At 48.3% G+C, this 13,249-nt stretch overlaps 2 protein-coding genes and 1 long non-coding RNA gene across 3 annotated transcripts; 2 read left to right on the top strand and 1 right to left on the bottom strand.

Annotated features, from left to right (window-relative positions):
* The first annotated feature begins 442 nt into the window (after positions 1 to 442).
* On the top strand, positions 443 to 2,258 carry LOC122384622 (enhanced filamentous growth protein-like). The gene is made up of 4 exons (XM_043372220.1): positions 443 to 549; positions 784 to 983; positions 1,228 to 1,625; positions 1,797 to 2,258. Exons 2-3 carry the CDS (start codon positions 792 to 794, stop codon positions 1,594 to 1,596), a joined length of 561 nt encoding a protein of 186 aa, XP_043228155.1. The 5' UTR covers positions 443 to 549; positions 784 to 791; the 3' UTR covers positions 1,597 to 1,625; positions 1,797 to 2,258.
* A 1,900-nt stretch (positions 2,259 to 4,158) lies between these two features.
* On the bottom strand, positions 4,159 to 6,477 carry LOC122384624. The gene is made up of 3 exons (XM_043372222.1): positions 5,710 to 6,477; positions 4,964 to 5,163; positions 4,159 to 4,668 (listed from the first exon to the last, which is right to left on the bottom strand). Exons 1-3 carry the CDS (start codon positions 5,753 to 5,755, stop codon positions 4,489 to 4,491), a joined length of 426 nt encoding a protein of 141 aa, XP_043228157.1. The 5' UTR covers positions 5,756 to 6,477; the 3' UTR covers positions 4,159 to 4,488.
* A 242-nt stretch (positions 6,478 to 6,719) lies between these two features.
* On the top strand, positions 6,720 to 8,471 carry LOC122384628. The gene is made up of 2 exons (XR_006257072.1): positions 6,720 to 7,470; positions 7,865 to 8,471. It is a non-coding gene; the product is annotated as an uncharacterized LOC122384628 (long non-coding RNA).
* The last annotated feature ends 4,778 nt before the right edge of the window (positions 8,472 to 13,249 follow it).

The following is a 13,249-nucleotide window of genomic DNA, read 5'->3' as shown; positions in this document are numbered from 1 at the left end:
TTTGCAATTAACAGTCTTGAACAATGTTAGCGGACGAAAAAAAATAGACGTGTACCAGGTACCTATCTCTACAGCCAAGCACTGGTGAAAGGTTGGTGAAAAGACTAATTGAAGATGTTGAGTTGACTGGTTGCCAGTTGTTAGGCATATCGTGTCGCACCGGATCATGCACATGCATCTATCTGAGTGTCTATGTAGTGTGCAGAGTCCGCTACGAAACAAGTGACTTGAGTCTTGGATGGGTCTTAAGTCACCTGGGTCATCTCCCATTCAGCTACTAATTCCAGCTTTCATTTCGTAGTACTCCTGTGTTTGGCTCCGTTAACTCCCCAAGCTGTGTCGGGCGGAGGTTCACCGGTGGTCCATTCACATCTCTAACTACGTGAGGAGCTTCTCGCATACAGCCGGGTGATGCCCTACGTCACGATATACGCGGGGGAATTCCGTACTCCAAAGCTCGCACGCGCTGTATAAAACACTCGAGCAGTCCGGACAACGCAGAGCACATTCCAGCTTCAAGGTGTGAGGATCTAACAAGATCTGCTTTTGGTAAGTTTTGGTTACGTTTAGGTTTTAGTCTTCCTATTTTTCATTGTCGATAATATTTGCTCGTCATAAATATACAACATCAACTATTGCATAATGAGATACGACAGATACGCGAACTTTCTATTTTCATCAACACAATAAAAACCATAGCAAATAAAGGTTGTCAGATACCTATAACTCGTGTTTTGAGACACATCAATGCAGGCCTCTGAACCCCCCGTTCCCCGTTTTCAGCGCCCACCATGCGTCCCCTGACGGCCGTCCCGCTGCTGTGCGCCCTGTCGCTGGCCTCGGCCGCTCCGCTGGACTTTCTCAGCGGTCTGACACAGACCCCCAGCCAGGCCTCCGGGTCTGCCGCCGGTAACGTGGTCTCCGGGTCCAGCGGAGGGCCCCTGCAGAGCTCGCAGATCGTCCAAGTCGGCGCCCAGGCCGGGGTGAGACGGGATTCGGTCTTTGGTAGAGGGTGTATCTGACACAAGTTGGGGAATCTATTCTACATAACCTTGCCAAGCTAACTTGAACTGTAATTTGTACCATATACGACAGGAGAAAAAGTTTGTGAATACCGTGAATCAATTAGAAATCGAGCAGGTCAAAGTAGACGTGCCTTTTAAGGGTATTCGTGCGTTCCCCGCGCCCCTCCCGCCGTGTCTGACGGTGTCCTCTGTCCGGCTGCAGGGATCGACCAGCGGCGGCGGCGCCATCAGCTCCAACTCGGCCAGCGCCTCCCAGTCGTCCGCGTCGGGACTGCTGGGAAACCAGCAGCTCTCCAGCACCAGCGCCGTCTCCGACCAGCAGACCCGCGACGGCGGACTGCTGGCCGCGCTGGGTCAGCAGCCGTACCAGCCCAACTACCAGCAGCCGTACCAGCCGAGCTTCCAGCCGAATTATCAGCCGAATTACCAGCCTAACTACCAGCCGAATTACCAGCAGAACTACCAGCCGAGCTACCAGCCGAATTACCAGCCGAATTACCAGCCTAACTTCCAGTCGGATTTCCAGCGGCAGTATCAGAGCCAGCAGTTTCCGAGTGGCCAGTATTTCTAATATAAAGTGATGGTCGTGGACTGATGACTGTGTTATTGTAATACACCTTTTTGCACTCAAAATAGGCATCTTTTCATTCAATTTCGGCGAATTGCATTCAATTTTAGCGATCTCTCTATTCGAAGCAAATGAGAGATCGCTAAAATTGAATGCAATTCGCCGAAATTGAATGAAAAGATGCCTATTTTGAGTGCAAAAAGGTGTATTTCATTGGGGCATTACATAGAATTACATCGTTGCGTCTCCATCACCTTCATATGTGTGAATGGCAAAGGTCTGGCAGTCAAGTTAAAAAAGTCACACATTGTTTAAATCTGCGTCGAGCTGTTAAAAATAATGTCTTGTGGATTCATGTGTCACATTTTTTCGCCGCTAAAAACAGAGACGTTACATCGAGCTGTCCCTATCCTCATCTGATGATGGTTCCAAAATTTCTCAGTGCAGAGTTGTACGTGTAAGTTGACATGCCAGTTCATTCTATCAGTTGGCGTTGACCTTGGGCTGGTCCGTGCACGAGTGAATAGTTGTTTGTTTTTACATTACCGTTTGTTTGTTCTTGCATTTAAGTTGTTGTTGTGTTGCTATGTTAGGCATATCGAGTGAAGTTGCAGGGCCAATTGTCACCCATGATTTTTATACAAATAAAGGTTCACGCCTCTTAATTCGTCTTTTATTTTTTTAACGATTCTAGCTCTATCACTATCTCTATCTCTATCTCTATCTCTATCTCTCTCTCTCTCTCTCTCTCTCTCTCTCTCTCTCTCTCTCTCTCTCTCTCTCTCTCTCTCTCTCTCTCTCTCTCTCTCTCTCTCTCTCTCTCTCTCTCTCTCTCTCTCTCTCTCTCTCTCCCTGCACCCGGAGGGTAGTTCCCCCGTCTCTTACTAAACTAACATTGCAGGGAGTGATCTGTATATTTACAACTCAACCCACTGTGCCGTCTGGGCTGCCGCTCGCCGCGACTATGAGTAGGTAACTGTTGGGACCGGACCGCGGGCAGAGGTGGTGTGAAGTGCTCCAGAGACTCGGCTCTGCCACGGCCCGTGTCAGACTATGACACGGCCCGTGTAGCCACACTGTCTCAGACTGTGACAAGGAGTGAATTGTGACCAGATGCCGACACGTGACTTGCCAGCTACCCGGACCTGTGAGAGCGATAGACGTTTGAAGATCGATTTTGGAGGACGTGCAGCTTGAAGAGGAAGCGACCTTCCATCACTTTTGGTGCTACGAGCCTCACCTTCAACTGTCCTCAACAGATTTTAAACAATGGACACCGTCAAGCGCATTGTGGGCAGTCTAGCAGGAGACAATAGTTCCATAAATCGCTCCGAATTAAAACACCGACAAAACGGTTCTGGCTTCAAGAAACCGTGTGACAAACACGCTGACAAGCATCAAGCAGAGGAAGAGGAGCGCCGCCGCCGCCGCCGCCGCGACTCTTCCGACAGTGCTGACGGCAGTGAGGGTGGAAAGTGGCCGTGCAGATTGAGCTAAGATGCTGAACTAAGCGTCAGCCAACTGGCCTAGCTTCGGCCGGGTGCTGTTTATACGATTGTTTGCGCTTGGGTCTAACCGCTTCTGATATAATTTAAACGCGATAATGAGGGAAATATTATATGATAACCGAGGAGCCTAGGCTATTGCGCTGCGATCTCTGGGTGATTGTAACAAATGTTTAACAAATAAACGGATGGAATAGCCTTTGCTTTCAGTTATTTATTTTCAACCAAACCCAGAAAAAGAAATCAGCAAATCACAACATAATGTAGGCTTACGCTGATTGCTGTTATAATGTTGACGGACCAGAAACCCCCCGGTTATATACAGATGTTTGGTAAGCATAGAAGTCACGATATCTTTTGTAATCTGATTCTTGTTTGTGATTTAGCCACCTAATGCTTTCTGTGTATTTCAACGCGAGTCACAAGACGTGACAAGTTTGGTTAACTGTTAAAAAGACTTGTCATGTAGCTCACGGTAGCTAAATATCAGCATGCGCTGTCTCATGACGTCCAATTTATCGCTGGCGCGGAAATTCCCCTAGATCCTCCCTTCTCAGTGCTGACCTTATTCATTTAGAGGTGACTCGCAGCGGGGACCGGTCTGAATCGGACCCTGTCTGGGCTCGGTGACTGGTGAAATTGATGCTTGTTTGGCCGTCGCGGGTTCTTGGTATTCCCCGATGTGTTTCCAGTGAGGTGGCTGAATAAATAGTCGCGCTGGGTTCCCCGCAGGCCCTGCATGGGGTGTTTGAGTTTGTTTTTGCCTTTGGTATTTCTCTGCGATGACTGAAACTATGGGATTGAGAGAGAGAAAGAGAGAGAAAGAGAGAGAGAGAGAGAGAGAGAGAGAGAGAGAGAGAGAGAGAGAGAGAGAGAGAGAGAGAGAGAAAGAAAGAGAGAGAGGAAGACAGACAGACAGCTAGGGATTATTGTGGACGATTATTGCAATTTGCACCCGTGTGTTTATGCACTTGTTTCACTCTTGCATTAACGCACACGTGCAATAACCACCCTTCGTGCACTTAACCCATTATTGCATCCAACACCATGATGAAGTTGATGAGTCATTCCGAAAATCTTTATTATATCACGTTTTGGATAGCAGCAGCGTTTGGAACATGTGTGCGCTGGATAGCAGTTGACAAAAGTAAATGTTTAACAGCAGTATAATATCGTAAAAAGTCATGGCACAGCAGGGACGAGAAGAAAATGCGAGAAACAATTGTCTAGACGCGATGGCCACATCCAACCTAGTGTATCACATCTCTTCTCAAATGAGTCTTAAAATCAGCACAAGACCGCTCCGCCAATCACATCTTCAACACGTGCTGTCGCTCCCAGATATCTCCACATCGCTGAAACCCTCTCCTCAACATCCCTTGGCGCTCGTCTAGCCGTAGAAGTTGCCGAAGTGGTTGCGGCGGTATGGCCTGTTGAAGCCGCCGCCGAACGAGCCCTGGTTTGAGACTGCGTTCGTGTTGGAGAATTGCTGGTTGCCGAACGGACTAGAGATCCCGATGTTGGAGGCGGTGGCCTGATTGTTGCTGTAGCCGTTTCCTCGAACGGAGCCCTGCGGGTAAATGTGTGGGTGTTAATACGGAAGAGGAATGTGCTTGAGTACTGTTTCTAACGTGTTCGACTTTGGACTCAAAGTAATGAACAAATATGGAAGTAAAATAATTTTTACACTAAGCAATATAATATTAGGTATATATTACAAATAAATATGGAGCGGATATTTGTAGGTAACCTATTTCAAGCATTATTTATGTACCTATTAAGAATAACACATATAAACAGCGCCATGCGTACCAACAATGACTGACTTGGGTTACCAAGAAATTGATAAATCTTATAGGGCTTACCTGCGCCTGGGCGCTGACTTGTGTGATCTGTGAGTTCTGATAGGGTCCCGAGCTGCTGCCACTGACGACATTGCCTGCGGCGTTTCCGGTGGCGGACCCGCCCTGGTTGTATCCTCCGGGTCGGAAGAAACCAAACGGCACAGCCGCGGCCGTCGACAGCACGGCGAGAAGGACAACGGCGGTCTTCATAGTGGAGGGAGCTGCCAAATGAGAGAATATTCATAGTGAAGGGAGCTGCGGCAGGAGAGTTAACGAAAATGTTTTATAGTGGAGGAAGCACCAAAAGAAGGATGACGTCATCATTATAGTGCATGGAGCTGCGAAGTGGGAGAATCTTCATAGTGATTCGAAGTGCGAAAGGACAGTAACGACAATCTTGAATCTTAATAGTGAATGGAGCTGCGATAGAATAACGAGAAGCTGTATAGTGAAGGGAGCTTTATAGTGAAAGTTGAGCTATACGAAAAGAGAGTATTGATAGTGATAGGAAGTGCCAAAATAGAGCAGCATTTCAAATTGAACTTCCTGAACAGTAAGATCAGGATGCCTTGTGTGGAACGACTGAAGTGAAAGGATTTCCAAGGCTTCTGTTTAGCATATGGGCATAAAAACACAAGGCGCACGGTGCAGCAAAGAGCCACAACAGCTGTAATCGCAACACCGCAGCAACTCTTCAAACACACAGACGCACACAAACACGCTACACTCCTCCTCCTAGCTCTCTCCTGCACCCCGTCTGTACTCACAGTGAAGAAGTGGTCCGTGCCGCCGACCCGCTATCTCTGCGGCCATCTGCCTCCCACGGAGACCTTTTATCCCTCTCAGCTCGCCTGGGCCCGGCCGGGCGCGCCTCAGAGAGCTGGGAATCCCTGCACCCACCGCCGCCCCGGGCTGACGGTGGAGAACAGGCGCGGAGAGACTGGGAGGTCGTGCGAGGGGCGTGCTCGACTCGAGAGGGCGAGCTCGGCTGGAGGGTGAGGATGACGAAGAGGTTGGAGATCCGCTTCGGGAGCCGGCCACCGGTCGGGAAATCTGCCCGGTGAAAGGTGCTGCGTATAACAAAGGCAGTGATGACTGTTTGCAGTCTGTGTAGGAACAGGGCGGGCTGGCCGTGCATCCGTATTTTACTCATGTAAGCAGACGAGTTCTTCATTGTTTTGCATGCAAAATGACATTTTGATTTTATTTTATTTAGAGGACTTTTTATTTTCCCTTTGATTTCCGTTTGAATGTGAACAGAGCCTTCCATTTCTACAAGAACGATAAGTTTGCAAAGTGACTAGGTGTCTCTTAAATCACAATGGCGCAAGAGCCCAACCGATCGTGAGCTCTTATTATGCAAAATTGAGCAGTCTTTGATGGATTCGCAGCCGCAGGTCCCTTCAACCGGATATGGCTTTGTTCCAAATTTACCTACAAAACAGGCATACCTGCACATCTAATCACCAATTGTCAAGATACAACTACAAGATAGAGCTTAAAACATTTCGCAACCGTATCCCCAGCTCGATAACGTACTGCGTCGATCTAACGAAAGCACTAGGTTGTTTTTGTAGAAACTGGTTGAAATTGGGCAATACTTTGGTCGAGTTCTCATTGTCGCTACGGTCCGCCGGAGCTTATAAAAGCGGCCCGTGCGGTGCCACCGGTGGCATTTCCTAGTTGTAGGTACTGTGAGGGACTAATATCAGAGCGTCCGGTGACTGGTGAGCGTGCGCCGGGCAGCTGAACTCTTCGCCCGTAGGCCCAGGCAAGTGGCAGGTCGAGAAGGAAACAGTTACATTTTTACGTTAGTTTTTATGTTACTTAGGTACCTATATTTTGCAAACCGATACTGATTCTTAAACTTATATTTTTGCGGTTTTCATTATTCGATTTAGATATGTGCAGCAGCTGCTGCCTAATCGTGCCTACTTAGTAACTTGCATTATTTTTCTAGATAAATGGTTAAAACTGAGAATTTGAGGGGAAACTGGTTTATGCCTACGACTGATACGACTGATTGTTGATTACATAAAGGAAAGGCATGATTTGTAGAGCTACTTAAGATTATTCTTTCAAGTGTCAGTTATCTTTATGCAAGGAGTCAATTCGTATTGTACCTATCTAATAATTGCTCAAACTATCTGCAGGCAAAACAAAGCACTAAATTAAATGTAGGTACTCATCAGTACCTAATTGTTTCTTTTCCTGCCCCTCCTGGTCCAGATAATGAACGAAGAGAAAAAAAAAATAGCCTCAGAACCTATAGGTAGCATGACATCATATTTCTGTATTTGTGTTTCGCAGTGTCTTGCTCTCACCCGTTTCTTGCAGCCCCAGCAGGGTCCGGTATGAGAGCGGCCGCCATCTTGCTCTGCCTTCTATCGGCGGCAGCGGCGGCACCGTTCGGCTTTCTGCGACCCAATCAGGCCACGGGCTCGGCGCAGGGGACGCTGACCTCTGGCAGCCAGCAATTCCCTGGCGGCGGCAGCTCGCAGATCGTTCAACAATCGTCCGTCGCAGGGGTAAGAGTGGCGCACTCCGGAAACGAAAGGATAACAAAGGAGAGAAGGGAAGGGAAGGAAAGTGATGCCTAAAGGAAATATGAGATAAGTTGTACTATTTCAGCGATTTTGAAGTTTCACCATTGAAAATTGTGTTATTATTAAGGGGACCGAACAGCATAATTATCTCTTCTTTTTCGATATAAAGGAATTTTATATCTATGGCTCATCAGAATCTTTTGAAAGCTTCCATAAATAAAAGGTATCTGGTGTCTCAAATATCCGTCGCTTAACGCTAATCAATTCGTTGTAAATGCCTTTCAATCTGCAAATCTGTGATTTGTGTGTGTATGGAAATCTGGAGTTCGCCTTCTAGGTTTAGAAACAGGAATTTAACCTATTTTCTCCCGTGCAGGGTTCTACGCAAGGCCTCGCTCAGAGTCAAAACCAGGCGTTCACTAGTCACCAGAGCTCGTCGGGTTTCTTCGGACAACAGTCGGCTTCAAATACCGGCGCAGTGTCTAACCAACAGACCGGTTCCAATTTCGGATACCCCTTCCAGGGAAACTTCGGATAAAATTAGCGTAATGATTTACAATATATCACTGTGTTGTTAATATTGTATTTTTGTTTGTTTTGCACCTAAGCTTAAGAGTGTCCGTGGGTGTTATTAGTTTGTTGACTGGTTGCATGCACGGAATACGAGCTGGCTGAAAGGAGTGACGAAATTGAAATTTTGTGAATTGTGATGTATTGTGATAGCTTGTCTTCGATATAGTTTGTTTCTTCAACCAAGGAAGATCGGGTAGTGGATACCTTCGTTAGATTGTTATGGGTGTGTAATGAATGCCTAAACGAGAATAGCTGAAGCTCTTCATACTGTAATTTTTGTGTGTAGTTCCGAGATGTTTTCAGGTACGCTTGGAAGACTTTTATGTAGCCTTTGAAGTTTACATGTTTAGTTATTTTGTAATTTTAGATAAGGGCAGAAATGCCACTGCAAATACAAAAGGTACATAATATTTTATCTGTCTAAGTTATACGAAATACAATTACTGTATGTCAACACGTAAACGACAGCACGATGACACAGCACGTTTAGTGCTGTGCCAGGTGCCTTGAATGTGCCTAATTATTAACCCTCGCCCGCTCATGGGGAGAGGTTGCCACCCCCCCCCCCCCAGATAGGATTCTGCTCTGCATTTTTAACCCGACAGTTGCTGGGGTATTTCGCCACCCACCGTTTGCTGGAGGGGGGGGGGGCGTTAAACGCCCCAGCCGATAACTCGAGAACCAATAGGCGCAGCGAAACGCACGAGGCGGCAAACGAAAGGGCGCGACGAGACGCTTCAGATGAATACTTTAAAGTTGAATTTTGAGGTCACAGGTCGGGTCAAGGTCAGGTCAAACACCTGAAATCGGGCTTTCAGTAGCATGGACTTCAGGACTTCGCAATGGGCGCCTCTCGCCATAAACTCTGTCAAAACGGTGCACAATCCATCTTATAAGGCCTACAAGAGTGTCAGCTCCATATAGGGGTCAGTCAAGCATAGGTCAGGGTCAAGGTCAGGTCAACCGGGTAGGCACATATCCCCGAAAATCAAAACTGATATTCGCAGCCTGTGACACATGTTTTATAGGTAATTTGAGGCGTAGAACACGATGGTGACATTCATTTTATCATATGTGTACGTGTTTGACTCAAAAAGTTCAATTTAAGAAATTCATGTATCATGGTCGTGAAGAAGTCACGAAAAATTGCCAAGATTCAGTTCAAGATTTTGGAAAATGCGGAACGATAATCAATAATCGAAGATAGCCATTTGATTGATCATGGTATTGGCAGTCTAATGGCGTTTACGGCATGTCTGTATGTCTATTCTGTGATTTTATATGATTTTTTGAACATATGCCGTTTTTGGTCGAAAACTCAGAAATCATGACGTCACTAAAACCTCGATATCTCAAAAAATTTCCGACCGATTTTTTTGAAACTTTGTCACAATAAACTTCAATCAATTCCCTACAGGTACCCAAAATTTGGCGCGCCTGCGGCGCGCCAAATTTTAACGCCCCCCCCCCCCAGCAACTCGCGGGTAGCTAGAAGCCTGATTTTCGTATAGCTGCTTCTCTATCCTTTCTCAGCGTCCGCTGAAAATTTCAAATTTCTGTGTTTTTTTCGGAGATATGAACTTGTTCTTCAGGTCATGTCATGAGTAACAGCTGTTCTAGCTGGCTTGGCACCACAAACGACAGCGTCATCGGAAGATGATGGGCACGGCACGTGATATTCCAATGGTGGCCCCAAACAGCAACATTTTTTGTTTGACCTGACCTGGAAGGCCAATGATTGACCTAATGAGGTAAAATTCGGTACCCTTGGATTTGTCTCTTCCTAAAGAATCTGTTGGTCTATATCGCGAAGCTCTATCTCCAGCAGGAACGAAATGGCGCGGGGGTAGCAGCCCCCCCCCCCCCCATGTCCGTTCTGGGATGAAAATGGCATGTGCGAGCGAGGGTTAAATGTCATTATTAAATGTCATGTAATATCGCTCTTGCATTATCGCATTATCACAAAAAAGTTCGGAATTCTATTTTTTGCGATAACGCGATATCGCAATATTGCAAAATCGCAAAATCGCACGGAAAAATCGCGTAGTGGAGCCTGGGCCTAAACGCCTTGAATCGCATCAGAAAGGACCAGTTCAGGGTGACGAAATGATCTGATAGGGGAAGACATTGAGGTTCGTTGATGCGTGCGTCGTGGCTAGTGAAGCGCGACCCTATTTCGTGAGATGAGCCATCACGGAACTTATATTATCTGTTTGACGACCAGCCGCTCAAAACAGGGGTAGATGATCGAGAAATCAAATGGAAGTGGAGTAAAGACAAGCTAAAATAGCTCGGCACAATAACACTTCACTTGGCGAAGTTTTCCCGTTTGCACAACAGAACGAAGACGAGAACGAAGCTTTCGTCTTGTTTCGTTCGTTGTTGCTACGTTGAAGGTTAAGGTAATTGCTGTGTGATATTCACATTTCGCTGCCAGCATTTCCTTAAGTTTATAACCCAGTTTCGGGCTGCAGTTCACGACCTCTCGTTGCGCAATAATTAACCGACCTTAGAATTGCGCAACAGCAGAATTGTAGGAGTGAGAGCAGAGTGGACGGCTCTTGTTCGCCTCCACTCTGCCCGCTACCCTCCCCCACTCTGCCCGCTACCCTCCCCCACTCTGCCCACTACCCTCCCCCACTCTGCCCTCTACCCTCCCCACTCTCCCCGCTACCCTCCCCCACTCTGCCCGCTACCCTTCCTCACTCCGCTGTGCAGTCAGCCGTACCCTTCCGCCGTCCAAGTCATCCATGGTGACTTAAAACTTACTGTCCAGTCAGCTTCGGTGAACAAGGGTCTGCCTCGTAGCCTTCTCTCTCCCTCATCCCCCTCTCTCTCTCTCTCTCTCTCTCTCTCTCTCTCTCTCTCTCTCTCTCTCTCTCTCTCTCCCTCACCCCTCTCTCTATCTCTCTCCCTTGTGCCCTCACCCTCCACCCCTCTCTTCTCATTACCTGTCGAGTCCCCCCCCCCCCTCTCTCTCTCTCTCTCTCTCTCTCTCTCTCTCTCTCTCTCTCTCGCAGCACCAATGGCCGGCACGACCCTGGGATGGTGCTCGCCGCCCGGCCGGTCCGCGCAAGACGGACGGGTTTTCCAAGGGTTGTTGACACCACGCTGACCTCTGCGCGGGTATGAGTCACGAGTCTGTGCGCGCGCCGGACGACAAGGAAGTGAAACATAATGACGGGGAGGAGAGAGAAGAAGAGGGGTGGGGTGATTGGAGGTGGGGGATTTTGGCAGCCGCCAGCGGGGAGTCGGGCGCGATAGAAGAGAGGGAAGGTATTGCAGCGAGAGACAAAGAGGAGGAGAGGAGAAGCGTGAGAGATAGAGAGAGCGAGAGTGAGAGAGAGAGAGAGAGAGAGAGAGAGAGAGAGGAGAGAGAGAGAGAGAGAGATACAGACAGACAGACAGACAGAGACAGAGAGACAGAGCGAGAGAGAGGAGATCGAGAGCGAGAGAGAGAGAGAGAGAGAGAGAGAGAGAGAGAGAGATGAGAGAGAGAGAGAGAGAGAGAGAGAGAGAGAGAGAGAGAGAGAGAGAGAGAGAGAGAGAGAGAGAGAGAGAGAGAGAGAGAGAGAGAGAGAGAGAGAGAGAAGAGAGGTTAGTTACTTCAGGGAAAAGATAGGGACTGAGATAGATTGATAGACTGAGAACGAGCTCCAAAAAAATGTGTAAAATATTTTGCCAACAGATCAGTTCCTAGAAACAGTTATCATCGGTAACAATAACAACCCGATTTTATCGCGTGATGTCTGATGAGGCCCGTTTCAAATCAGTCATTTTCAAAACTAGGGTAGTACCTTAACTAGTGCTACCTTTCCTTGTTCGTCTGCAGTCTCCGTTCATCCCATTTGAGCGTGGTGTTTTGCTGTTCTGCCAAGTTGCAGTCTCCATGTGCGTCGTGTGCTGATCTAACCTGCAGTGGTAGACTGTACCGCATGACAATTATGCCATGCGGTGCAGTATATACCCTCAGGCATTTACACAACTGCGAAAAACGGGCTCAGGGCTCGGTGTTTCTATTTACGCGATTATTTCTATGCTTTATTGACATCTGTGTGCCCGCCCAGTCCGGCATTCTTTATGTTTCCCATCAATTTCTTATAGGTGAGTGAGGTGAGCCCACATCTGCTGCGATCATTAACGGCGGCAGACACCGGACTGCGGACGCCGGGCTGGGGGGGGGGGGGGTGGGAGCCGGGAATGAGCGGGGGAGGGACGCCGCCACCGCTCCTGGGCCCTGGCACAGCCGGGACCCGCCGCCGCGCTGCCGCATTATCAAAACACAACTGAAAGGGATCAACAGTCCTCCCGACCAAACGATCGGCTAATGGTGTAGGGTGCCACGGAATATACCTAATTCAGGGGCGGTGACGGGACCGAGACGAGGCGCTGGTGACCGGACACGGGGACTGTGACGCCGCCTGGAGCCGCCCCTGTCCGGGCGGGGCCAGCCGCGGGCTCCGGACGCTCCGAGGGGGAGACGGGCGGGGTCCGACGGCCCCGGACCGTCCGGCGGGGTCGAGCAGGCAGGGCGCTGTCGGCACCCCGCCACCTGGCCGAGCACAGAGAGAGAGAGAGACAGTGCTGCCACCTGCCGACTTAGCGAGGTGCAGGGATGCGTGTCTGAGGTATTCTCCCGGTAACGCCTCTCCTCTGTTAGGAAATCCGCAGTGGGGATAACGGCCGCGGCAGGGCTGCTACATTTTCATTTGTCCTTCCTTCCGTCCTGCACCTAATATCTACCTATCTGTGTCTATCTTTGCGTTCATGTTTATTTATTTTATTTATTGCAAATCTTTGTGGCATCCATACGATTTGGCTTTTACGCCACAGCGTCATACATTGTGTGCCATAGCCTAAAACCAGGGGGGTGCGCTCCGGGCTTTTAACATTACGAAAAGTGGAGACACCTTCGCTAGCGCTGTCAGCATCGTAAGCATTCTAAACAACAACTGCAGTAATCCCACCAATCAGCGTACGACAATACTCGACGCTCATTGGCTGATAAGCCAGTGACGATTTTGGGGGCCAGAGCGTTAGAGGTAACCTATAGCAGCACGGGCCGCTAAGTTTAGGACTTGATTTTGATATTATTTAGGCCAGTCTGATAAAAACTCTGGTCGGTTATGAAAACTGCAATTCATTCTAGTAGTGGTCCAACAAGTCTTTTTGCTTTTTTTCTAAAACA

This window comes from Amphibalanus amphitrite, unplaced genomic scaffold, assembly GCF_019059575.1.
Source record: "Amphibalanus amphitrite isolate SeventyFive unplaced genomic scaffold, NRLGWU_Aamphi_draft 000194F_arrow, whole genome shotgun sequence".
Taxonomy (NCBI): Eukaryota; Metazoa; Arthropoda; class Thecostraca; order Balanomorpha; family Balanidae; genus Amphibalanus; species Amphibalanus amphitrite.
This window is presented reverse-complemented; position numbering and strand designations above follow the sequence as displayed.

Coding starts and splice junctions, on each gene's coding strand:
- LOC122384624 (XM_043372222.1), bottom strand. CDS start 5,755: ATGGCCGCAGAGATAGCGGGTCGGCGGCACGGACCACTTCTTCACT. Junction 5,164..5,709: donor GCACGGACCACTTCTTCACT/GTGAGTACAGAC, acceptor CTCATTTGGCAG/CTCCCTCCACTATGAAGACC. Junction 4,669..4,963: donor AAGTCAGCGCCCAGGCGCAG/GTAAGCCCTATA, acceptor ATTTACCCGCAG/GGCTCCGTTCGAGGAAACGG.
- LOC122384622 (XM_043372220.1), top strand. CDS start 792: ATGCGTCCCCTGACGGCCGTCCCGCTGCTGTGCGCCCTGTCGCTGGCC. Junction 984..1,227: donor AAGTCGGCGCCCAGGCCGGG/GTGAGACGGGAT, acceptor GTCCGGCTGCAG/GGATCGACCAGCGGCGGCGG.